The sequence below is a fragment of the Staurois parvus genome, unplaced genomic scaffold (genome assembly GCF_062004578.1).
Source record: "Staurois parvus isolate SC_StPar_1 unplaced genomic scaffold, SC_StPar_1.0 ptg000082l, whole genome shotgun sequence".
Taxonomy (NCBI): domain Eukaryota; kingdom Metazoa; phylum Chordata; class Amphibia; order Anura; family Ranidae; genus Staurois; species Staurois parvus.
The window spans coordinates 3,468,385-3,496,074 of record NW_028317878.1 but is presented as its reverse complement, the minus strand read 5'-3'; the positions used below and the strand labels follow the sequence as shown (position 1 = coordinate 3,496,074).

At 38.3% G+C, this 27,690-nt stretch overlaps 1 protein-coding gene and 1 long non-coding RNA gene across 7 annotated transcripts in view; one reads left to right on the top strand and one right to left on the bottom strand.

Annotated features, from left to right (window-relative positions):
- The window catches only part of LOC149468605 (uncharacterized), a 73,021-nt gene extending 60,627 nt beyond the window's left edge, over positions 1-12,394 (bottom strand). For 4 of the 5 annotated variants that reach the window (XR_016311673.1, XR_016311672.1, XR_016311675.1 and 1 more), the window contains exons 1-5: positions 11,746-12,394; positions 11,336-11,426; positions 10,257-10,392; positions 9,931-10,037; positions 2,509-2,625 (exon numbers count right to left, since the gene is read on the bottom strand). This is a non-coding gene — a long non-coding RNA (uncharacterized LOC149468605). The remainder of the gene's footprint in view (positions 1-2,508; positions 2,626-9,930; positions 10,038-10,256; positions 10,393-11,335; positions 11,427-11,745) is intronic. The other variant, XR_016311676.1, reaches the window with a different exon arrangement.
- EVX1 (even-skipped homeobox 1) lies at positions 11,742-18,437 on the top strand. Of its 2 annotated transcripts, none has more exons than XM_089669891.1 (3): positions 11,742-12,568; positions 14,828-15,069; positions 16,705-18,437. In XM_089669891.1, exons 1-3 carry the CDS (start codon positions 12,184-12,186, stop codon positions 17,227-17,229), a joined length of 1,152 nt encoding a protein of 383 aa, XP_089526017.1. In that variant the 5' UTR covers positions 11,742-12,183; the 3' UTR covers positions 17,230-18,437. The 2 variants fall into 2 exon arrangements, with proteins under 2 accessions (XP_089526017.1, XP_089526018.1); XM_089669892.1 differs by lacking the exon at positions 11,742-12,568 and adding an exon at positions 14,030-14,168.
- The last annotated feature ends 9,253 nt before the right edge of the window (positions 18,438-27,690 follow it).

The following is a 27,690-nucleotide window of genomic DNA, read 5'->3' as shown; positions in this document are numbered from 1 at the left end:
CTTTTTGTAGATAGCAGATATATTCAATGCCTTTGATTACCCTGTTTCTCATTAATCCAAATATCAGAAGCAAATACATTCTTCCTGGACTGGCAAACTATTATGTCATGAACTGATTACATTTCTCAATCCTAGAACTACAAGACCAGAATACGACCAAAAGTGTACATATAAGAGATCATTCTGCAAGACAATGTTGACATTCAATAAGATGTTTTTACTGCATACACAATAATTCAAAAACTTTAAATACCCTTGTCATTTCCTCCTTGACAATTAGTCAGTGTGTCACAAAGTATGGGAGTGTTTTGTAAAATATTTGGAAAAGTAAATTACTTCCTTGTATTAATATTCAACCCTATTGGGTCAATTCATGGAAGCTGGTATTTTATTATAAGTTGAAGCACATAAATTTACACCCCCCTTGGCATGTAGTCCCACCTTACTAGTTAATTTTCATGCTTTCAAATCCTTGGTCCTGCGTGGGTACCTCCATCCCCTCACGAGCAGTCAGAGAGAGAAAGGGACGTATATCACCAACATAGCTATGTTGGCTTGATAATTAATTTTTTTAAATCCCTGGGGGCATTATATAGCTTGCCAATGTATTTACATTTTGCACATTCCTAAAATTTGTGAAATCCCATCGGTTTTTCACTCTCTGACTGCATGCTTCTCTGACAGATTTACTGTTCACTTTTTAGGTCAGAAAACCATGGGTATTTGATCTCATGAAAGAGATTGCAGGGTTGGATTAGGATTTCATGGCTTGCCAGCAAAGCAAATTTTGGTTATTCTCTCTAAAAAGAATAAAAAACATGCATGTGTATAGACTACTACATTAACTGCTGTTTATACATACATTTCTCACTAAAGGAAAACATTTCTTTAAAGGTTATTCATTCTCTCCGAATTTAAAGTGGTTGTAAACCCTTACATATACCTAGTGAAGTGATTAGCCTCAGTTGATACACAGAGATAAAACAAATCTTCATACACAAGTTGTACCTGTCTATCTGTTGCAATTTCTTCTCTACAGCCATTAAAAGTGCGTGATTTATAAAGCTTGTCTGAGAGTTCAGAAAACAGGGGGCAGGGATCTGAACTAACACACTTCAGAGTTCAGTCAGGTGAGCTCTGAAAGCTGATTGAAGGGAAAAGACACACGTCCCTTCACACAGCTCACATGAACAGAGCTGAGGCTGTCAATCTGCTGGAGGTCCCTCACTGTCACAGTTTTTCTCCTGGTGTCAGGAAAATTTGCAAGAAGTGACTCATGCTGATAGCAGAGGAACAAAGCAGCAGACATAAATGACACTTAGTGCTCTTAATTGAGACAAGTACACACTATAGAGGGATATGCTATGTTCATATTTCATGCCTGAGCCTTACAACCACTTTAAAGTAAAACTTGTAATACTTGGATGGTAGAAAATTACACAAATTAAGGGTTTATGAAGACAAAACTGAGCATCTTGAGCAAATCATCCCGATATGGTCTATATTTAACCGATTCTGCACCACCCTATACCAGAAATACTATTACAGGGTGGCACGGGTGCGCAAAATCACGTATATATATATATACGTGACTTTGCAGTTTCTGGGTAGGGGGGCGCATGCTCCCTACGTGCGCTGCCGTTTGCAGCCTCGGCTGTCAATCACTGGGTCCCGGCTGGTGATTCCTCGCCGGCATCCGGTGATCGCCGAGTATCTCCGATGGGGGAGAGACCTGTGTATAAACAACAGAGATCTCTCCCCTGTCAGCTCCTGCAGACTTCTTTGTATGGCTCTGCATAGTGTAAAGCACACTGTGAAACATCACACAACACACAGTTAACCCTTTGATCATCCCACATGTTAACCCCTACCTGACCATTGCCATTAGTACAGTGTCAGTGCTTTTTATTAGCACTGATCACTGTATTGGTGTCACTGGGGATGTCAGTGACACCAAGTCAGTTCCCCCCAGTGTCAGAATGCCTGCCGCAGTCCTGCTATATGTCGCTGATCGCCTCCATTACTAGTAAAAAAAATTCCAGTATGTATACCGCCATTTGTAAATGCTATAACTTTCACATAAACCAAATATTATACACTTATTGGGATTTTTTGTTTAGCAAAGACATGTAGCAGATTACATTTTGGCCTACATTTATGACGAAATGTGATTTTTTAAATTTTTGTACTGGACATCTTTAATAGCAAAAAGTCAAAAATATAGTTTTTTTCTCACAATTGTCATTTTTTTTTGTTTATAGCACCAAAAATAAAAAACGCACAGGCGATCAAATACCACTGAACAAAAGCTCTATTTGTGGGAAAAAAAGGACGTAAACTTCATTTGGGTGCAGTGTTTCATGGCCGTGCAATTGTCAGTTAAAGTAACACAGTGTCGTATCACAAAAATTGGCCTGGTCAGGAAGGGGGGTAAATCCTCTGGAGGGCAAGTGGTTAAACTATCAGCAACATATTTTAGTCTGAACATCCAATGGCATAAGTACTCACAGTTTTGATGAACCCTACACCAGTAGATATGTTTTCTGGAATCCATTACATGAGGAATAGCAGTGGGTGGTATCGACATCCTCCTACCAGACAACTTCAGTATACTGTAAACTTGCCCTGCAGATGAAAAGTATAACTTAGTATAGTAAGAATAATTTCCAAAATACTGTATATCACAAACATTAAGGCTGAAGTTTAATCCGCCGTTTTTTCCTCCCCTGTTTCCTCCTGGCCCCCTCATCAACATGTTAAACTGTAAAATAACACCCTTCTGTTTTCATTACATTCCTTATGTAGAGCCAATGACATAATTACTGGGTCTTTGTACCTCTGTTTGCAATGTGGGCAGATCAAGGCTGGTGAGGGGAGCCAGGAGGGTGTTGTACATAAATTCTGGAAAACAATGCAGTTCCCTGCCCCAGTACTCCACTCAAGAGTCTTCAGCCTTGGTGCAAGAAGTGGGCTTGCTCTTGGGAGAAATGTCATTCTAAGGAAGTGTGCATTCCCAGGCAGGCTGCATTTACACAGAGTCTGTCCTATGTAATGCTCACGTATGTTGCTGAGCCTCCATTATTAATAAAAAAAATGAAATCCAATTATGAAAATCCATTCTGACTTCTAAACCATACTGTGAGAAGCTTGCAGTGTGCAGTGAAAACAGAGTAAGCACTTTTAGTACAATAGAGGAGCCTGTTCAACTGTACAAGACTGTAGGTAAATCTGGAGCCAGGGGCAGACTGACCATTTGGGCACCCGGGCACTGCCCAAGGGCCCGGGGTCAGCAGGGGGCCCCATGAGATGCCCCTGGTACTTTTTATGGGCTTTTTTGGGTGTGGTTTGAGTGTGGGCAAGGACACAGGGGCCCCATGATTTCCTATTGCTCGGGGGCCCCATGAGTTGTCAGTCCACCCCTGGATGGAGATCAACTTTAAACCACCGAGTGCCTAAATACTAAAGCTCTAATGTAATAACCAAGTTTGGTAACCTCATTTCATTCTTTGACATAATGTCATCACTAGACCCAACAACACCATGGAAAGTATTAGCAGTTTTAGCTTTTATAAGGGCTTTTATAATAGCTGCCCTGATCAAAGGTCCTGCAATCAGATTAATGACTCAGGCCCCTTTCACATAAAGGGTCCAATCAGGTCTGCCTATCACTTTTTCAGGCAGACCTGATTGGACTCTTCATTCACCCTATGGACTGGTGGGTGTAAAGAGATTTGTGGATATGATTGGAGGGCAGTCTGTGGAGACTGCGGAGTCTGTTTGGGCCAGGCCTCCCATAGAGCAGAGCGTCCTCTATCCATGTCTGTTCTGCTTAAACTGGGCGGACACGGACCTGTCATCCGCCTGCTCTACTCTGATCAGTAGGGGATCATCAGACAGATCCCCTGCTGATCAAAACAGAGTCCACCCAATGTGAAAGGGGTCTAAAGGATATATTTTACATTTGTTAGGTAATGATAATCTCTTTAAACTTCTTCCATCAACATTCACTACAGCGTATGCTGCACATTATTGCTCTGGACCAACTTACTAATCAAGTCAATGGTGGACCATGATTGTACAATACATATCGATATGGCCTCTTGTAGTCCCCACCAGGGACGTATATGACAGTGTAACAATGCTGGAGTGCATATAGGTAATCGATCAATGTCACCCCAAACAGGATGTGCCTCAGCAGGAACTTTACTGGCAGGATCACCAGGTATTCTTTTTACTGAAAGCTGCATATTTGAAAACAGCTTTTAAAATTACATTAACATGCTAAAGCTAAAATTAAATTTTCATAACTGGGTTTGGGTATACTTCCGTGGTGAATTTCTCTGTAGTCAACAGCAACCAATTATAGCCCCACTGTCATTTTCCTAGTGCAAGACAAAGCATGAATAGAAGATTCTGATTATAGTTTTATGGCAAGAAAGGCTTTTCCACCTCCAAGTCATTTTATACAGAGATTCTCATGTAATCAGACTAGGATCATTTGCAAAAGGATATAGTAACAGTCAGTATATTACCTAAAATATTATACTGTATACCTTAAAAGAAAAAACAACATACTGTAATTAAGAACTGTTAAATTGTTTGTGAGTAATATGACAATATACTTTTCTTCCAAAAAACACATGGGGAGAGATTTACTAAAACTGGAGCACACAGAATCTGGTGCAGCTGTGTATAGTAACCAATTAGCTTCTAACTTCAGATTAAGCCTTGACAATAAATCCTGGAAGCTGATTGGCTACTATGCACAGCTGTTCCAGGTTCTGTGTGCTCCAGTTTAAGTAAATCCCCTCTATAGAGGTCTACATATGTTTTCAGGATTTAAATATTTTTTCCAATGAAATCTAAACTGTGATTGTTTTTTATATGAAAACATTAACAAACCAAACCAAACTAATAATTGCATACCAGTATAAGAATGTTATAGGGTGTATCTCGCAGAATTTAGGGTAATTAAACTAAACATTTCCAGTCTACCTCCTAGTGTTAACACCCTAATGTTATTTCTTACATTTGTCAATATTATACTGTATACAGTATATCGATAATGATAAAAGGGTTCTCAAACAATTTGGCTAATTATAATTACTCATAAATGGATTAAAAATTATCTTTATTTAAATAGCTGTTTAGGTGCACTGGGGGTATCCAAATGAGAACACCTATCATGACACTCAATGTAAGGTGCATCCATAATTTACCATGCAGGGGTAGATTAGCTAAAGGCAAATAAATTGTGAACTTTGCATGTGCAGTTGCACTGTATCCAATCACATGCAAAGAAAAAAAACAACACAAATTTTGGCTTGCACATAATTGGATGATGGAAGTCAGCAGAGCTTCACCTATTTACTATGCCCTGGGTCAAATTCCCTTGCAAAGTGCAACTGCATTTGCAAAGTGTAAAGTCTATTTGCCTTCAGTAAATCAACCCCAATGTCAATGTGTACTGAGCTCTATTGTATAGATTTGAACTGAACCCTATAATAAAATATCACAGTCCTTACAGAATTTTAGTGATCATGTGGTTCACCACATGGGTAAACCGCTTTGGTGTGAATAATGGTTTAAAGTAGAACCATAGGCAAAACTTTTTATTTTTCATTTTGGATAATGTAAGGGATGGCTCTATCCCCCTGTCAGATTTCTTTTTTTTTGGCCATCTGTGTCCCATTGCACAGATTTCCCTTCACTTCCTGTCCCATAGCTAAAAAGGAAGTGAGAGAAAATCCCTGAAAACTAAGGGAATTCCTTGGGGACCCCCAGGTCATCAGAACTAGTGTTTCCATTGGAAGATTTCCCCCTTTATTACTTTTCTGGGGACAACGAAAAATTTTGGATTTTCTTTTACTTTCACTCTCGATGATAGTGGTAAACAGGACAAATAGAGAGGATGAATTTCCTTAATGGGAGCACATACAGCAATAAAAACTTACAAGTGTTCTAATCCCTCTCAACTCTATCAAAAACTAAAAACTAAAAACAAAACAAAATGGATTCCCTTTAGTTATACTTTAAACTCACCACACACATTACAATCTGATTGTACAATCCCCTTTAACTCTAACAAGAACTGCCTGATTGAATACAGATTGTTTGGCTAGATTAGTTATGTTCTCATATTACATAGTTTAGGTAAATTTTAAGTTGCTTGTACTGAGATAGTATGGCCAGATTGTAATGTGTATGTGTGTGTATGTGACTCTGACAGTCCATTAGCCTGTAAACATTTTTTGGGTGTAGGGGCTAATATAAATGGTCTCTGTTCTCTTTAAGATGGTGAAGAATTTGTTGGCACTGTTCAGATTATAACAATGAATTAATACATTTTGTTATAAGGAAAATTCTACTTAATTATGAACACATGGATAATATTATAAAATTGATAAGAATTGTTTACTTTGGGAGTTGCAAATTTTCACTCAACGAGGTTGACTTACTGAAGGCATTGAGAGTCTTTTCATTTCAATTTTCCAATCATGTGCAGATGAAATAAGTATACAGGAATTTGCTTTTCAGATGAATTTCAAGTGAATCTTCATATGAATGTACTGTGTGAGCATTCTCAACTCCCTTACTGATTTCACCTCTTAAAATTGCAGTGATGTTCACTTAGCAAAACCCAATCATGTGCAGATGATGCAAAAAAAATAAACTGAAATCTGTTTTTCACATGATTGGACAATCAAAGAGACTCTGAACTGAGATTATTGAGTGTTGATTCTCAACTCCTTAAATAGTAAATCAGTCTCACCATATGAGGTATTACACTGATAGGTCAGTGAACCAGTATGAAATGAAAACACAGAGGGTGCGTTCAAACCATAATGCACGCGTCAATGCGTGTTGCGGTAGGGTGCATTGCTGTATGCGTTTACGAACCAGTTCACACCATGGGATAGATTTACTAAAGCTGGTGCATTCAGAATCTGCTGCAGTTGTGCACGGTAGCCAATCAGCTTCTAACTTCAGCTTGTTTAATTAAGCTTTGACAATAAAACCTGGAAGCTGATTGGTTTCTATGCACCAGATTTTGCACTCCCCAGTTTCAGTACATAAACCCCCATGTCCTTTGAGCTGTGCTGCTTTGCATTGTGCAAGAACACATAGAAACAATTGTTTTCTATGTGCCCTGCTCACACCATAATGATGTGTTGAGGTGGGTTGCCATGTGTTGCAACATAATATGAACAAACTGCATTTTAACTTAACAGCACCACAACAAAGTTGAAAAGAGTAAGCATTGAGATGTGTTGTAATAACCACCTTGCATCTATTTTAGCACACTGAGTGGTGTGACTGAGATATAAATGCATTGAATTGAAAGGATCCCCCACAACGCAGATGCAAAACGCCATTTTTTAAACACACCACAATGCAGATCATATGCAAAAATTGGCTCCATTTAAAAACATTAGTTTCCTTGTATCCTGCATTTTGTCTGGGCTGCAAAACTCAGAAGGGCACACCAGTGTGAGTGAGCCCTCAACCATGACCAATTAACGAACATCCCTGCACATAGAACTGGCTGTAAGAAGCTGCCAGAGGTTCAGCTGGCCAAGGGAACTGATTCCTTTAGTAAACCATAAAAGAAAAGTGAGAGAAATAGACAGAGGCACTCATTCACATAACTAAGAAAAATTCATTCATATTCTTCTTGCCTTTCATATGGATCAAACCAATGCAGTAAACACTTGTGTGCAGGAGAAAGGTAGAAAACTATGAAAGGATGTCTTCCTTCCTAGTCTCCTTGGCTGTGTATGTGTATATGAGACTAATTGTTTAGCTGTATGTTGGCCTAATTGTGATGACTATAAATAGTAGTAATTGCTATAAATAGTAGTAATTGTGTTTTGGTTGGTTCCGCTCACTTGGGTAACCTGGAGACAATCAAAAGATCACAATCAGCACTATAATTACGTCTGTTCTTCTATATGGACAATGAAGACTTCTGTCTTCTATGCCTGTTCCGAAACTGCGGGCAGTGCTGGTTTTGGTACTCCTGACCACACAATTCTGTCAATGTATTCACTATAGCTCCGTAATCACAGCTTTTATCTACGGCATATAAAACGATACTGGTGATGATATTAAAACGTGCTGCATTTATCCTATTACCTCTGTTTTTTTGTATCCCTATATAATTATACATTGCATATAGCTCAAGCACAGTGCAGAGGTGCAGCCTGAAGATTTCCCAATATATGCAATCCTACATTTGTAAACATCATATTATATACCAGCAGATTGGATTGTCCTTATACAGAACTGCGTCCTTTTGCACATAACAGTATCATTTTATAAGGAAATGATATTTTCATGATCCTATCCCTGACCTGGAATACAATAAAGCTGGCTTGTGTCTTAGTGAAAGAGAAATGTTTATCTCAGGAATTTACAGGGTTTTTGCTCATAAAGCTAAAGTTTGTTCTTTTTTCAAGGTATAAACTTTGCACTATTTTCTCATGCTGTTAAATTCAGTTTTGCATAACGTTGTGAGTGTGAGGGCTGACATTCACCCAATTCAAACATTTGGACGTATTTTCCAGGCTAAATAGGGAGCTGAAAATCTTTAAATGGAGAAGGTAGTCTGTCACCATTGACTAGCGTTCATTAAAGTTTCTTATAGCAAAAAACACAGTGCTAGGTTTTAACGTTGATCACAGTAGAGACGGGGCATAGGAATATATATATATATAAATACACACACAAAAATAAACCTCACGAGCAGTAACTGGATAAATGAAAGAATGGATAGATATAGATAGATAAATAGATAGATAGATGGATGGATAGATAGATAGATAGATAGATAGATAGATAGATTTATCTTTGTGAATTGAGCAAGAAAGTACAACATAATAGTGAATATTGAGGGACAGATGCATAATATATATATATATATATATATATATATATATATATATATTGTATTTACATATACGTGCAATCTGTCACGTGCAAATACAGTAAATAGATGGGTAAATAGATTTCTTAGATGGTTTTTAGGTGGATATGCACAGTATTATACATGTATAAACATAAACAATACTGATATAAAGATTACATATATATATATATATATATATATATATATATATATATATATATATATATATATTCTTAAAACAGGAGAGTGCAAAATCTGGTGCAGCTCTGCATAGAAACCAATCAGCCTCCAGGTTTTATTTCCAAAGATGTGTGTGTGTATATAAATATTATATGAGATATGTATACTTTCTCTCTATATATTTAATATACAATATGAGTGTGTGTGTGTATATATATATATCATATGAGATAGGTATACTTTCTCTCCATATATATATATATATATATATATATTATACAGTATGTGTATATATATATATATATATATATATATAAAATTAGATAGGCATACTGTCTCTATATATACAGTATGTGTGTGTCACTTAAATACATACTTCATCAAGTACATCGGCATAGTGACATTAACTTACTGGAATCATATTTAGAGTTTCAATATCTGAGCTGTGGTCAAGTTAAATAGATAATCACACATGCCACAATCTGAGATCAACAAAAAAAGAGACCGACAAAAAAATTATTACCTATAATAAAATTGGAAGACTTGCACACAATATTTATCTACAGTCTGGATATATTTATAAACAATGGGAAACCCCAAGGAGAGGTCTGCTTAGCTCACTTTTGGCCAACTGACTGGCAGCCCATTAGCCTGGCACCCAAGAGGTTAAAGGCAGCCATGCATTACTTCCATACAGCCTCCAGCTGCTATGTGGCAGTTCACAGAGCATCAGTCAATATCTGTGCCTGGCATATGCCCCATCCAAGGCGCTGCTAGCATGTCCTATAATGAGCTTCGCTTTAAATGAATACAATGGAAGAAAAATCGCTATGAGGCATTACCTGCTCATTGTCCTAATAGACTTCAATTGCTGGGGCGGAAGGAGCCAAGGGCTGAGAAAGAGCAGACAGCCAGTCCTCTTCCAATAAGGTGCTAGAAATTCCTGTTCCTGGAACATAGAGGGTCTTTAAAAAAAGGAAACACTTATTTTGCAACTGTATTCCTGAAATCTGCTGCTAGTAAAGTGGAACAGTTTTCACTGGATTACCATTTACTGACTCATTTACATGAGGCATCAGGGGGGTTCACATTGCTGGCTATGGGACTGTATCATTAACATCATTTTTATATCTATTTTCCCACTGATTTCATCCCTTATGACACTCACTGTTATTTTTCACGTCTTATTATAAGATATGAGGGCAGTTCCCAGCTCTACAGTAGAGAAAAGCTTCCCCATTACCCAGATGGCAGACCGCTGGACATGGTGCTAGAAATACATAAGCGTTCACAGAGCTTTCTCCCTGGAGGAAAAGAAAAACACCATTCATATTTCTGCTCTTTATACTCTGGGAAGATTGTGTGAAAGCACTGGCTCGGCTTTATGATGGAAATCAAAATACAGTCAGCCAGTCTATAAAAATACTGGGGATGGTAAATGACAGAGTGGAACCTATATTTGCCTTTCTAATACAATAAATGCAGATTTAAAACGGACTTGGGTAATTATATTATAGCTTCTTCTAAGATATTAGAAATATATTAATCTGTAATCATTATGTAACGTTTGAACAATTGAGAAAGGAAAGAAAGAAAGAAAGAAAGAAAGAAAGAAAGAAAGAAAGAAAAGAAAAGAAAAGGAAAGAAAGAAAGAAAGAAAGAAAGAAAGAAAGAAAGAAAGAAAGAAAGAAAGAAAGAAAGAAAGAAAGAAAGAATGTCATCTGTCTGTTTTTTTTAATTCTGAGAAATCCTGACTCAAGAAGCCTTACACAAGGAGAAGGTTATTTATTTATAGCCATGTGACTGTAATTTTAAAATCTCATTGGGTAATGCTGAAACTGTCACTTATTTTGAAAATAATTATTCTTATCTAGGTGTTTTATTTAGCTTTGTGAATTGAGCAAGTGAAAATTGAGGGATAGATGCATACTAATATATATATATACGAAATATATATGTCTATGTATATATATATATATATATATATATACTATTATTATAATAGTAATATATATAAATATATATTTTTTTCTACTATTATAATAATTATTATACATATGCATGTATTTTTATCTAACACGTGCAAATATAAATAAAAAAATAAAAATCACACAAGCATTAAGGTAAGATCTGCATTACAATCAAACTAAGAAGGAAACTTTTTTTTTATCTTGTAGGTATGTGTAGGCAGTAAATGTTTTTAAATATAGTATTATACAGGATTTATATATGAACAATGCCAATTACCTTGCTGTGCCAAAGTTGGTAAAAGACCAGAAGCGAGTCAAATTAGATGTTTGATGCAGGCAGCTCACCACAAATTCGCTATTTCAGGAATCTGAAGAAAATAAATACAAAGAAATATTAATATTTATGACTAACAGTAAAAAGTGAAGAAGTAAGAATATTCAGAAATCCAGCAATACAGTCCTTGAGGGGTGAACAGACTATCTCCACCAGGAAAAGACAAGAAAGAAAAGTTCTTCAGAGATAAGTGGAAATAAAAAGGACAGTTATGGCACTCAATGACACATAAAGTGTATATATCTTAGAAGAATGACAATTTCTATGTCAAAAAAATATATAAAAGAAAAAAATAGAAATGATGGATCCTCTGATGAATTATGCAACAAAGGAAGAAATAACTAAAAGCATACTTAATTATCGGGTGATAGAAATGGTGAGAGCTATATGGTGCTGCTGAGAGTTCCCTCTGGAACACTAATACAATGCACGATACTCTTGTCCTTGTTTGTTTGCAGATGTATATCTTTGTTCACACTTTGTGCATCATCCTTGTTCATCTGGTGCATCAGTACCATAAACCATTAGCTCCGGCTTTCCTTTCATCTTGAAGGTGGCGGACGTTGCTATTTATCCAGCAGCAATCAATGAGTGGCGTCAGCAGTGGTACTGTAATGACGATTGCACCATTAAGGATGACAGCTTAGAAAGAAGAGGGCAATGGTGATCCCTCCCAGAGCCAGTACAGCACAGAAGAGTGCAGGCAGCACAGGGTCAGCTCCATCTCTCTATTGCTCATCTGCCTGTCGCTGCTGCCAGCACTAGTCCTCCCTGGCTGACTCAGAGACACAATGGAAGCCAGAAAGGAGATGGTCATGTTCCTGGAGGGAGGTCAACTTGGCACTCTAGTTGGCAAGAGAATGTCTAATTTGTCGGACACAGTAGGAAGCCCCATTCAGGAGCCGCAGGAGAAAATGCATGCTAGAAGTTGCCTGAGCCCTAGATCTGGCCCCTTGGCAGCCAGAGAGAGAGCGGAGGAGGAGGTGGAAGTTGTCTCAGGGACAGGAGCGGCCAGCAGATCGCCAGCGCTGCGCCTCTCCTCTCCCCATCCCGACTCCTTATCTGGGAAAGGACAGCACAGCGGCTCCGACACCGAGTCGGATTTCTATGAGGAGATAGAAGTCAGCTGCACCCCGGACTGCACGACGGCCAGCAGCGACTACCAACACAGCAAAGGTGCGGGTCACAGCCTCCATTCCTACTACCTATCTACATCCATCTCTATCTATCTATCTATCTATCTATCTATCTATCTACCTGTCTATCTATCTTTATCCATTAATTCAATTACTATATATATATATATAATCTATTTGTCTGTCTCTATCTGTTATCTAATCATCATATATATAGTTTATCTGCCCATTCATCTTTTATTCTTCCCTTCTTTAATCTATCTATCTATCTATCTATCTATCTATCTATCTATCTATCTATCTATTTATTACGTTTATACACATATAACAGTATGTCTATGTAACAAACTATCTAATTTATCTATGTATGTATGTATGTATCTATCTACATATCTATCTATCTATCTATCTATCTATCTATCTATCTATCTATCTATCTATCTATCTATCTACCTGTCTATCTATCTGTCTATCTATCTTTATCCATTAATTCAATTACTATATATATATATATATATATATATATATATATATAATCTATTTGTCTGTCTCTATCTGTTATCTAATCATCATATATATAGTTTATCTGCCCATTCATCTTTTATTCTTCCCTTCTTTAATCTATCTATCTATCTATCTATCTATCTATCTATCTATCTATCTATCTATCTATTTATTACGTTTATACACATATAACAGTATGTCTATGTAACAAACTATCTAATTTATCTATGTATGTATGTATCTATCTACATATCTATCTATCTATCTATCTATCTATCTATCTATCTATCTGTCAATCTATCATTTATTCATTTCATTTATTCAGTTATTGCCCATGTTTATACAGTCTCTCTCTTCTCTCTATCTATCTATCTATCTATCTATTGATCTAATACTTCATTTATTTGGTTGCTGTTCATGATATTGATTTTATATATATATATATATATATATATATATATATATATATATATATATATAAAACTTCATTTAATGTTTATATATGATATTCATCTTTTTTAAATATAGATAAGATTTTTGTGGTTACATTATGTTGGTAAATGCTTCAGATGCAATTGAAAGCTTAGTTGTGTCCAGCTGTGCATGCTGATTCTATAGTAAGAAATGATTTCCAGAGATATTGAGGTTGCTCATATACCTCCAGGGCCATGCCACCATCCTCTGTGCACATGAAAGCCTTCCAAAGATTTCATTTTTGTTTCTGAATATTAGAATGGATGTCTGTTAAGACGATTTTAGGCACCCAATATAACAAATCAGTGTGGTGCCGGGGCCTGAGAGCATGCTGGCCTCTGTAGGTTGTTTGACACCTTGGTCTGTGTCAGAGATCAAAGGTTAGAATGAGGAAGCTCGTCTGGGCCGTTGTGTATAGGTAACCATAAAGACAATGCCATGGGGTTTGGAGTCTCCTGCCTGCCTAGGTGCTGCTTTGCATGCCCCTCCTCACACACCCCAAGCAGCCCATGACTTTCACAAGTAGCTGGCGCCAGCTCACAAATTGTCTCTGGGATGTTAAAGGAGGCTCAGGTGTCCGACACAAAAAGCCCAGGCTGCATTTGAAAGGACACCAGTCGGATGACCCTCCTATAGCCCAGGCGTGACTTTGAGGAGCCCAGGTAGACTTCACACCTTGCTAACTCCGACCCATCAATAGGCAACTTACAAATGTCCTTTGTGTAGACCAGCAACCATTCTGAAGGCATTTTTTAATTCGGATGGCCATTTTACCGTCTGTGAGAACACATAGCTGTGCAGTGTCCATCTGCTTTCTATCTACAAGCTGCTCCAGTATAATGGACATGTATCTTCATTACAAGATATCTATTCGGGTTGTCGTAATCCATAATTTATTGGACAGCAGATAGATTGCTGAATTGCATGGTCGCCTGGACAGATTAGTGTGAAATTGGTACATGCACGGTAATTTAGGGGTTACGACCGATGGTGGCTCTTATAGTTCCACGTAGACCTGTCATTGCTGCTCGACTGCTTGGGGACCATCTCCCATCCATCCCTTCCAGTGCCAGATGACCCGGGGGTCTAGAAAAAGGTGTATTTTCCAATCTTGTTTTGTAGAATTGTGCAGTTTAGTTCTACTAGCACATTTATTAAAATTAGATACCTCTGGTAATAAAGTCGAATGGTAACATTTATATTTGGAGTTGAATGACAGCTTTGGTGTCCATGAATGGTAAAGAGGGTCTGCTTGTAAAAGTGCCACCAAGGCTTGGCCAGGTCATGAATGGAGTTAATGACTTGTGTTCCTTCTGTGCAGGACACTGCTCGGACAGCATGGGGGGCAGCCCTGTCCAGAATGGCAGCGATCCATCCAAAGGAAGCAGCGGGTCTCAGAGCTCTCTGTCCTGTGCTGGGGACCAGATGCGCAGATACAGGACAGCCTTCACCAGGGAGCAGATAGCACGTCTGGAGAAGGAATTCTACCGGGAGAACTATGTGTCAAGGCCCAGGAGGTGCGAACTGGCCGCAGCCTTGAACCTGCCAGAGACCACCATCAAGGTAATATTCCAGCCTTGGGGTCTTGGTCCATGTATTTTAAACTGCCAGGGACCACTGCAAGGTATTATTCCAGCTTGAGGGTCTTGGTCCATGTAATTTAACCTGCCAGAGACCACTCCCAAGGTATTATTCCATCCTGGGGATTTTGGTCAACAAAGTCTAACCTGCCAGACATCACTATCAAGGTATTATTCGATCCTGGGGGTCTAGGTTCATTTATTTTAACCTGCCAGAGACCACTCTCAGTGTATTATTCCAGGTTGAGGTTCTTGGTCCATGTATTTTACCCTGCAAGAGACTACTATCAAAGTATTATTCTATCTTAGGAGTTTTGGTCCACAAAGTTTAACCTTCCAGAAACCACCATCAAGGTATTTTTCCAGCCTTGGGGTCTTGGTCCATGTATCAACCTGCCAGGATCACCATAAAGATTCTGGTCCACATATATCAACTTGTTAGAAATCATGTATTATTCCTGCCTGGGGGTTCTGGTCCATGTATTGTAACCTGCCAGAAACCACCATAAAGATGTTATTCCAGCCCGGGGTGGGGGCTTATTCCATGTTTTTAACCTGTCAGAGAACCTGTCAGAGACCGCCATCAAGGTTTTATTCCAGCTCGGGTGTCTTGATCAACATATTTTAACCTGCTGGAGACCACCATCAAGGTATTATTCCAGCATGGGGGTCCTGGTCCGTGTATTTTAGCCTGCCATAGACCACCATAGAGGTATTATTTCAGCCTGGGGGGTTTTGATCCAGGTATTTAACCTGTCAGAGACCACCATCAAGGTTTTATTCCAGCTTGGGTGTCTTGATCCACAAATTTTAACCTGCTGAAGACCACCATCAAGGTATTATTCCAACATGGGGGCCCTGGTTCATGCATTTTAGCCTGCCAGAAACCATCATAAAGGTATTATTCCAGCCTGGGGGTCTTGGTCCATGTATTTAACCTGTCAGGGACCATCATCAAGGTTTTATTCCAGCAGGGAGGTCCTGGTCCATATATTATAACCTGCCAGAGACCACTGTCAATGTACTATTGCAGCCTGGGGGTCTTGGCCTATGTATTTAACCTGTCGGGGGCTATCATCAAGGTTTTATTCCGGCAAGGGGGTCTTGGTCTATGTATTTTAGCCTGCCAGAGGCCACCATAAATGTATTATTCCAGCCTGGGGGTTCCTGATCCATATATTTAGCCTGCCAGAGACCACTATCAAGGTTGTTTCAAGCCTGGAGGGCTTGGTCAATGTATTTTAGCCTGCCAGAGGCCACCATAAATGTATTATTCCAGCCTGGGGGTTCCACTATCAAGGTTTTTTCAAGCCTGGAGGGCTTGGTCAATGTATTTTAACCTGCTTGAGATCACTATCATGGTGTTAATCCTGCAATGGGGTCTTGGTCCACAGATTTTAACCTGACTGAAATCAGTATCAAGGTATTATTCCAGCTTAGGTGTCCAGTTATTTTTGAACAGTTTAATATCATGTCACTTCATTTGAGCTAGAGTTCTGTTTTTTTTTTTTGTGATATTAAATTACTTTCTAATGTTTGTTAGATTAAGATGTTCCTCCACATTTATTATTGTTCTGAAGGTTGACCTGATCCTAAATATATTCTTTTCTGTTCACAGGTGTGGTTTCAGAACAGAAGAATGAAAGACAAGCGACAGCGGTTGGCAATGACCTGGCCTCACCCAGCAGACCCAGCCTTTTACACCTACATGATGAGCCATGCAGCTGCCACTGGCAATCTACCTTACCCCTTCCCATCTCACCTACCTCTTCCTTACTACTCTCACATGGGTCTTGGCACCACTTCACCCTCAGCTGCCAATCCTTTCAGCTCACCACTAAGACCACTGGATACCTTCAGAGTCCTCTCTCACCCTTACCCTAGACCAGAACTCCTATGTGCATTCCGACATCCATCCATCTATGCCACACCTGCCCATGGACTTGGTGCTGGGGGTAACCCTTGCTCCTGTTTAGCATGCCACTCCAGCTCTTCCAATGGGCTAGCGCAAAGGCCTGCAGGCTCTGACTTTACCTGCTCCTCCTCTACAAGATCAGACTCCTTTCTGACTTTCACCCCTTCAGTCCTGAGCAAATCATCTGTCTCCCTAGACCAGAGAGAGGAGGTACCACTGACCAGATAAGATGTACCCACCCTCTCCCCCTGACTGAACTACCTATCTTGCCAATGTCTTTTTGGGCACCCTGTCAAGAGGTGGCATTCCAGGACCTTTCAGGTTATCACAAGCTTTCTCCTCCAGATCAATGACTTTACTATAAAATTAGCTCATTATCTTCAAGAAGACAAAGGACTACTTTTAAAGAATGAATATTTTATAGGCATTGCCACACTTTTGTTTATTCTATGTTGGTAACAAAATGGCAGACGTGTAGATTTTAGGATTACCTTGCTGGGATACTTGAATATTAAGTTAACACAGAACAATAAGGTCATTAATGTGTTTTTTCCCTAAATGTACAAAATACATTTTAAATATCAACAAAACACAGTATTAAGATGTTACATTGTTATATTGCAATGTACCTGTCTCTTTACCCAACCACCAATTTATGACACCTTCTATGAATGGTTCTTACGTCAGAAATTCACAGTTTTTGTGTTTTAAACTCATATTTTTTATAATTTGAATTTTTGATTAAACACTGGGCTTGGGGTTATGTCTGAGCCGTGCAGAAAATTACAATATTTGTATAAGGAATGGCAATGGTTTATCCTCAGCTGCTGAAAAGTGAGCACACTGATTAAATTATCAAGTGATGTATATGTAAGGGGGATCTTTCTGGATGTATAATAATTTTCCCAGAGTGCAAACCTTCTGCTAGTCCTTAACAAGCCGCATAGGGAAGGGATTATGTCGCCAAAGCTCTGCAGACAGGCGCCCACCTCTGCAAATTAGTGTACAGGCACACTGTTAACAGTCTCCATCCATTATGCTTGTGTACAAATCTTCACCAAACCACAAGGAGGGTTTTCGTTTATACTTTTAATTCTATTTATATTTTTTATATCTATGTTGTGGTCCATACTTGATGATCAGGGATGTTCAGTTTACATGTCATTTGTTTATTTATATTTGCTTTTGTTGCACATGTGAAGCTCAAATGGAAATGTCTACCTGTCTAACGTGTCCTTTGACGTCTTTCAGGAATGGGTAGAGCGTTCCTTTGCCAAGAATGTTTTTGTTTGTTTGTTTTTATTTTTTGGTTTTGTTTTCTTTATTTGTAAAATTGATTTTCAGCACCGTCCAAAATTATAACAATAACAACTACATAATAAACACTGTTACAATAATCTGCTGAAATTCGCAATAAAATTAATCACAAGGACAAATTGCTATCCTTTTTCTAAAAGATCTCACCGATCTTAATGGAATATTATGATTTATTTTTTTAGAGGGTGGTTTTAAGTTAGTTGTAATACACTGATGAATTCACTTACCTGTACATGTTTTCATAATACCATATATATATATATATATATATATATATATATATATATATATATATATATATATATATAATTTTGTCTGTAGCAATCTGGCTTCAGACTTTACAAATTACAGCCAAAAAGGTAAATTTGAATACAGACTTTCCTATAAAAAATGGAATAGAAACTAAGTAGATATAGCTTTCCTTTTCTTGTCAGTTTTCCAGTGCTGGTGCATTGTATGTAAATCCCCGACATGGTAGAAAGTCACATGTGGGGTGGAGGGCTTGGATCAGTAATATTCCGCAATGAATGAGTAATATTCCACAATGAATGTAATTCAATACATTTGATACCGAAATACTGCAAAACATTATCTAAATAGTGAACTGCTGCATGTTCGATCGTTTCTTGGTGACAGGTTTCCTTTAAATTTGAAATATTATACAATTTAGGAAAATTACAAGCTTCCAGATTAGCATTACTGTGTAATTGTATCTTTTATAACATTACAAAAATATATATATTTTTTGGGGGGGCTTTATTTAGCAAAACAGTGATGTACTATCATTCATATTAACCAGTCGCCGTTCGCTGGTTCTACAGTACACTGATGCAGTAACCCATAAAATCCAATCATATGTCATCTGCTTACAGTAGACAGAACAATGCCAGATGATGGCTGATAAGTAGAGGTTACTTGTATAGGATAGAAAGAGCAGTGTTTGTTGATTGGTTGCTATGGGATACCATACTTGAGATAAGCAGAATAATGATGGATGATTGTTGATTGGCTGCTATGGGATACTACGCTTTTTATAACTTAAGCAGAACAATGACAGATGGTGGTTGGTTGATGTGGGATGCTACACTTTATATAACATTAAGCAGAATAATGACAGATGATGGTTGGTTGATGTGGGATGCTACACTTTATATAACATTAAGCAGAATAATGACAGATGATGGTTGATTGTGTGTTTTGGGATATTACACACTGGGGTTGATTTACTAAAATTGGAGAGTGCAAAATCTGGTGCAAGACTGCATGGTAGCCAATCAGCTTCTAACTTCAGCTTGTTCAGTTAAGCTTTGACAATAAAACCTGGAAGTTGATTGGCTACCAAGCACAGCTGCATCTGATTTTGCACTCTCCAGTTTTAGTAAATCAACCATTTTATGTATCTTAAAACTAATATTAACAGATGATGGTTGGATGGTTGTTATGGGATACTATGCTATGGTTGAGAGTTACTAAATCCAGTGCACACAGAATCTGGTGGAGCTGTGCATAGTAGCCAATCAGCTTCCAACTTCAGCTTGTTCAATTAAGCTTTGACAATAAAAACTGGAAGCTGATTGGTTACTATGCATAGATGCACTAGATTCGGTGTGCACCGGTTTTAGGAAATGTCCCCATTTATATAACTTAAGATGAACAATGACATGCATTGTTAATTGGTTGCTCTTCCATAATACACTTGTATAGGAAAAGAAGAGCAAAGAGAGATGACTGCTGATTGGCTCCTATGGGATAATACACTTTGTTCAGAACAGGCAGAGCAATGAGTGGTGACTGCTGATTGGTTACTATGGGATAATGCACTTTGTACAGAATAGGCAGAGCAATGAGAGATGACTGCTGATTGGTTACTAAGGGATAATGCACTTTGTGCAGAATGGGCAGAGCAATGAGAGATGACTGCTGATTGGTTACTATGGGATAATACACTTTGTTCAGAATAGGCAGAGCAATGAGAGATGACTGCTGATTGGTTACTATGGGATAATACACTTTGTTCAGAACTGTCTGCTGATTGGTTACTATGGGATAATACACTTTGTTCAGAATGGGCAGAGCAATGAGAGATGTCTGATGATTGGTTACTATGGGATAATACACTTTGTTCAGAATAGGCAGAGCAATGAGTGGTGACTGCTGATTGGTTACTATGGGATAATACACTTTGTTCAGAATAGGCAGAGCAATGAGTGGTGACTGCTGATTGGTTACTATGGGATAATACACTTTGTTCAGAACAGGCAGAACAATGAGTGGTGATTGCTGATTGGTTACTATGGGATAATACACTTTGTTCAGAATAGACAAAACAATGAGAAATGATTGCTGATCGATGTCTGCACAGATAATGCAAAACAAAGACAGATTCCTGCTAATTGTTTTTTGTTGTTGCTTACAACACTTTATATAAACAGAACAATCAAGAATGATTGCTATATGTATGTTATAGGTTATTACACCTTATAAAGGCTAAACACGGCCTTTAGAGAGGTGTATGATTGGTTGCTGTGGGTTACTTCATTATGTACATAGCTCCTTACCTTACTAAATAAGCCTGACAGCCTCATAAAGCACAGAGAAGGAGAAGAAGATAGGCTGAAAGGCTTTCCTGCAGCTAAATAGCTCATGGCAGGTGAATCGGCTTGCTGCAGGTGGCTGGAAAGCAGACAGGACTTGGGTTTAACAAGGAGGTAAATGAGATGTCCGAAACAATATTAGCAGATATAAGATCAATGATAAGCTCTAGTGTCCACTCCGAAACATTTAATTGCCTGTATTTCCTGGGTAATTGTTCCAGGATCATGAAACTGAACATGTTTCAGACATTCTTGTATGGAGCTGGCTTGTCCTGCTATTACCCATCCCTCTATATCACCCATTCCCTATAGCATGTGAACGAATCAGTAACCCTCAACACATTGCTTCTTCCTATGGCAGTCATTTGGAAAAGGTATTAGAGGGAGAAAGCGCTTTAGTCGCATTATGCGGCTTATTTCCAGCAGAAGAAGCTGTGTTGGCCTCTGCAAGGATGAGGAGAATCTGGTTAAGTACTTGTAGAGATCCCAGAGGATGCTGTGTTCATACAAGGCAGAGCCCAGTCCCCGACATCCCCTGGTTGTTAGTATGTGATTGATTGCCTTATTAAAGCGTGTTCTTGTAAGTGTGACCAAACTGATTGCAAACTACATGTTTAGAAGAAAAGCTCTATGCTAACAGCCGAGGAAAAAAGGGAGGGAGGATATGAATAGCTGGTTAATAATTTATCATCCCACTGGAGATCTGGTTAACTAAATTTACACGGTGTACAGGAAAGTTTCTGGGTGTAATCAGTCATGCCTTCATCTGCTCTTCGACTTCGTGTCAAATTAGAGGAGAAATCTGCTGGTTAGTGCGGAGGGCCATCATTGGGTGGGTGGCAAGTGACCTGCAGGGTGACAACGCTTAGGAGGTTATTTACATGGTGCAAAATGTAGTGCAGCTCTGCACAGAAACCAATCAGCTTTCAGATTTTATTGTCAAAGCTAAATTGAACAAGCTGAAGTTAGAAGCTGATTGGCTACTATGCACAGCTGCACCAGATTCTGAGTGCTCCAGTTTTAGTCACTTCCCACTTAGGGGGTTATATACATGGTGCAAAATCTTGGGCAGCTCTGCATAAAAACCAATCAGCTAGCAGATTTTATTGTCAAAGCTAAATTGAACAAGCTGAAGTTAGAAGCTGATTGGCTACCATGCAGAGCTGCATCAGACTCCAAGTGCGCCAGTTTTAGTACCCCATCCCCCTTAGGGAGTTATTTACTAAACCTGCGTGGTGCAAAATCTGGTGCAGCTCTGCAAAGAAACCAATCAGTTTCCAGATTTTATTGTCAAAGCTAAAGTGAACAAGCTGAAGTTAGAAGCTGATTGGCTACCATGCAGAGCTGCATCAGACTCCAAGTGCGCCAGTTTTAGTACCCCATCCCCCTTAGGGAGTTATTTACTAAACCTGCATAGTGCAAAATCTGGTGCAGCTCTGCAAAGAAACCAATCATCTTCCAGGTTTTATTGTCAAAGCTAAAGTGAACAAGCTGAAGTTAGAGGCTGATTGACTACCATGCAGAGCTGCATCAGACTCCAAGTGCGCCAGTTTTAGTACCCCATCCCCCTTAGGGAGTTATTTACTAAACCTGCATGGTGCAAAATCTGGTGCAGCTCTGCAAAGAAACCAATCATCTTCCAGGTTTTATTGTCAAAGCTAAAGTGAACAAGCTGAAGTTAGAAGCTGATTGGCTACCATGCACAACTGCATCAGATGCTGAGTGCTCTAGTTTTAGTCAATTCCCACTTAGGGGGTTATTTACAACAACTGCATGATGTAAAATCTGGGGCATCTCTGCACAGAAACAAAAAAAAACTTCCAGGTTTTATTGTCAAAACATAATTGAACAAGCTGAAGTTAGAAGCTGATTGGCTACCATGCATAGCTGCATCAGACTCTGGTTGCACCAGTTTTAGTACCCCCTCCCCTTTAGGGGGTTATTTACTAAGCCTGCATGGTGCAAAATCTGGTGCAGCTCTGCATAAAAACCAATCAGCTTCCAGATTATTGTCAAACCTAAATTGAAAAAGCTGAAATTAGAAGCTGATTGGCTAACATGCGCAGCTGCATCAGACTCTGAGTGTACCAGTTTTATTATTATTATTATTCAGTATTTATATAGCACCAAAAAGTTTTCTCAGCGCTGTACAATATAGTACAGTTTTAGTACCCCCCTCCCTTAGGGGGTTATTAACTAAGCCTGCATGGTGCAAAATTTGATGCAGCTCTGCATAGAAACCAATCAGCTTCCAGATTTTATTGTCAAAGCTAAATTGAACAAGCTGAAGTTAGAAGCTGATTGGCTACCATTCAGAGCTGCACCAGTTTCTGAGTGCTCCAGTTTTAGTAAATCTCCCCCCTTAGTGCCTGCAGGGTGAGCCCTAGGGGCTCTGCTCACATGTGGCTCCTCCATCACTGGGGGCCAATCCAGCCTCCCTCATCACACCTGACAGTCCCTTTGTTTTCAATTACTATCCTGCTCGATTTGTTACATTATTTTACTCAAGTTGAGCAGTCACTGCATGTACCCGCCACCATATGTCAGCCTGCTCACCAGCTTGCCAACTACAATGGTTTAATGAACAGTCCCCTGGACCTTTGTTCCACAAACATGTCCTGATCTATTCACTCTCAAGCTAAATGTGTTAATCGTTTTGTAATAGGACCCAGAACTTGGGGTCAAAAGGATGGCGCTATCCACCACTGCTACAGGACCTGCAAATCAAAGAATGGCAAGTCGGCTGTGTTGGCTTATTTTCCATATCTATCTTAAATATCAGGCTAATTATATTTTTCAACTAGCTTATGTGACACATACTAATGCAAACCTACAATAACTGCAATATGATATATATATATATATATATATATATATATATATATATATATATGTGTGTGTGTGTGTATTCTGGAAAATACATCCATATGTGGTTACTGCAAACACATAAGGGTGACCTGCAAACCTATAGGAGTTGATTTATTAAAGGCCAATAGGGAAGTTTCACTTTGCAGGGGAATTTTTCCCAGAGCTTAAGTGAAAGTAGTGACTATTCACTTTGCAACCAGTACCCAAGGAAAAAAACAGCAGTTTTCCTTGTACATGATTGGATGATGGAAGTCAGAAAAACTTCTCCTGTTCACTAAGCTCTGGGGATAATTACCTTGCATAAATAACAGTTTATTTGCCTTTAGTAAATAAACCCCATATTGTCTCTTTCTAAATGTTTTAACATAAGAGCCACACAACTTTTTTTGACCCAGGATTTATACAAATTATTTCAATTAGAATCATTTGTGAATCTAGGGAGAAAAAAAGTGTGAAAACATTATAAAGGGGGTTGGTTACTAAAACTAAAGAGTGCAAAATCTGGCGCAACTTTGCATAGAAACCAATCAGCTTCCATGTTTTATTGCCAAAACTTAATTGAAGAAGTTGAAGTTAGAAGCTGATTTGCTACCATGTACAGGTGCATCAGCTTTAGTAAATCTCCCCCAAAGAGTCCAAACCAGAGATTGTAGCATTCTCAAGATACTATTTAGGAAACGTTCAGAAATACATTTTCTTTTTAAACCCATATGCCTCCTGGCCTCCTGGCTTGGGAAAGGACATGGCTCACCCAAAACTGTTGCTGTTTTTCAGCTTTAAAGCTGACGTTTATTCTACTTATATGTATATTATCTACCCTGGTTCAACCATCTCCCTTTATAAACATGCTAGTGAAATGTTTTAGATAATGTTTTCATTACATACCTTATTTTAGACCAAGTGATTTCATCACTGGGTCTCTGTTCTTCTGTGTGCAATGCAGGCAAATCATGGCTGTACATAGCTTACTTAAAGAGCATACCATTCTAGGTAACATCCACATCTGATGCTGAGACTCCATTATTAAAAAACTGAAATCCAATGAATGAATAGGGCATGCAAGGGTCAGTTTGGCTGGGAGGGGCATTGGTTGATGCTGGGCACTCTCCAACTAGGAAGTAAGATGAGCTCTAACTGGCTTGCTGCAGCTTCTATAATACACTGTGAGAAGCTGCCAGTGTGCAGAGAAATCAAAGTAAAAACGTTTTCATTGCAAGAGAGGAAGATGAACAACCATGCAAGATTGAAGGAGAGGCTGGAGTTTAGCTTTAAACAAAGACTATCTTAAGAGTGCTCTCTCTCTCTCTCTCTCTCTCTCTCTCTCTCATAATTCATTTTTATTATCTGAAATAAAAAACCACACTTTATAATCATATCCACAGTTTATAATAATTCCCAGAGTAGTATTGTTTAGGAATTTCTCAGGAATTAAAATTAATGATACATCAATGTTAAAGTGGTATTAATCCCAAAACCTGAAATGCAATATACTGCAGCTTACCAATCATTAGATGTGGTGGCTGCATTATTTTTCTTTCTTTTATGCCCCCTCCCCCTCTGTTTTCACCTGGTGATCTGGCCTGTATTAGAGTGCCCTCACTCTGGATGAAGGAACACAGGGGGCACCTTTGAACAACAGCATTGTCAGTCTGGGGGAAGGGCAGTGTTAGATGTACTAGCATATTTAAATACAGTAACAAACTGAAGCCAAACTCAAGCTAACACTTTATAAGCAGTTACAGCAAAAGTTTTGTTCCTTTTGGAATACAGGTTTTACATTAAAAAAATAAAAGCTGATCATTGTGAGCACCCCTATCAGTGTTAAATGATTTCTCTCATCTCTGTAAACGATACATTCTGCTGGACAGCTTGTTGTTTTGGAAAACAACAGACATACTGGCAGGATCACCAGATGAAAATAGAAGAAAGAAAGCCTGCAAGAAAACTAATGAAGCCACCACATCTCAGAATTAGTAATCTGCTATATAATAAATGTTTGCTGTGGGGTTTAATGCCTCTTTAAGTAGCTGGGCTTGCACTGGAGACACAACAAAACACAATGAAACAGTTGTAATAGCTAAGGAAGCAATACAATGTAGCTAATACAGTGTATGGATTTTTTGTTGCAAAGTAAAATTTTTTGCAGTACACTGAAATGGAATCATTTGTCGCAAAGTAACATTTTCTTGCTGTGTCCACACTTGTCCTTGGGTTTAAGGGCTGTCCAATCTGTTCACATATTTTGTATAAACAGTTCCATAGAATGTAAAGGTTGATAGATGTTAAATGGAGCAGACGGGTTTTGCACAGGGTTTATTTTGTTAAGTGGCTTTAGATCAATGTGTAATAAAATGATTGCATAAATATTTAAGTCAAAGCTCTGAACCCAACGTTCACAGGGAGAAACAAATCTGCGTCTATTAGTCTTCCTAGGATCTTGGATAGTCTGGAGAAAGAAGAGCATATTAAAGTCCTCTGCAGCCTCATTTGAATCCAGCTCTGCTTCTGCAGAATAAGGAGTGTGAATAGACCAATCACTTCATAATGATGATGAATGAGGAATTAATTCACATACAAGCAAGGCAATTTAGGCCTTCATCTGTTTAAATAGCCTCCCCAAATTATTCGCAATTGCAGGTCACAGATTTAATCAATTGACCAATCTTGTGAAAGTCATATCCTTACATCTCAATCCGAATTATTTATAGAGCAGCAGAGAGCAGTGAAAGGTATTGTGTTAACAGGCACAATTACTTACAGGAGAAGGCGCTTCAAATGGGAAACAAATGTCTTGTTTGGCAGCAAATGATGAAAAAGAGTCAGTGTTCATCTTGCTAAAACCGTGTAAAATCTTCCTCTGGGTCCATCACCGTTATAAACACATGGAGAGCCCAATTACACATCCTAATAGCGCTGGAATTAATACTGTAGAAGCAGAACGCATCAAAATCTGCACCAACTCCAGCCTGGTCCTTGTTTATCAGATAGGCAGACCTCTGCTAACTATCCGAAGGCCACACTAATATCACATGTGCAACATAATACAGGATACCTGTGTGTCTTCTTGTCATATAACATAATAGGCTGCGAGAAAAAATAGTGGAGGAAAGAAAGCAAGAAAAGAAAAGAAAGAAAGAAAGAAACAAAGAAAAAAAGAAAAAAAGAAAAGAAAGATAGGGCAGATCTTTACTGTAACTATTATGCAGTATTACGCAACTTTTTTTAAAATGGACAGTAAAGTGCACAGGAAGGCTGAAGAAATCACTAATGTTTTGTATGGGATACAGAGTTATACTGTATATACCGTATCTATACAGTGTATATATATATATATATATATATATATATATCTTGATCTTGCTAGCCTTTATTTGATACTGTAGCCTATGTTACAATTTATTCAACAATCTATCACTCCATATCCATCTGTCTTGATATACCTGATACAATAAAGTGGCCAGGGACAGTAATAGAATACATTTTATTTTATAGGGGTTACTAGCCAGTTCTTATTGCCCAACTGATCAATAGCAATATTATTTATCTATCTATCTATCTATCTATCTATCTATCTATCTATCTATCTATCTATCTATACATCTATCTACCTATCTATCTACTGCTGCATCTTTATCTATCTATCTATCTATCTATCTATCTATCTATCTATCTATCTATCTATCTATCTATCTATCTGTTCTTTAATTACGTCTATCTATTGTATCTTTATATTTTGTATTATCTATCTATCTATCTATCTATCTATCTATCTATCTATCTATCTAATCTATCTATCTATCTAATATACTTTTATGTTTATTATCTATTATCCATCAATCACACTTCTATCTACAACGCTATCAATCCGTCATCAGTTTATATATGCATCTTTGCAATGTGCACCATGACA

Bases quoted from the DNA above. Each gene is read 5' to 3' on its own strand.
- EVX1 (XM_089669891.1), top strand. From the start codon at position 12,184: ATGGAAGCCAGAAAGGAGATGGTCATGTTCCTGGAGGGAGGTCAACTT. The intron at 12,569-14,827 runs GTGCGGGTCACA...CCTTCTGTGCAG, and splicing joins CGACTACCAACACAGCAAAG to GACACTGCTCGGACAGCATG. The intron at 15,070-16,704 runs GTAATATTCCAG...TTCTGTTCACAG, and splicing joins TGCCAGAGACCACCATCAAG to GTGTGGTTTCAGAACAGAAG.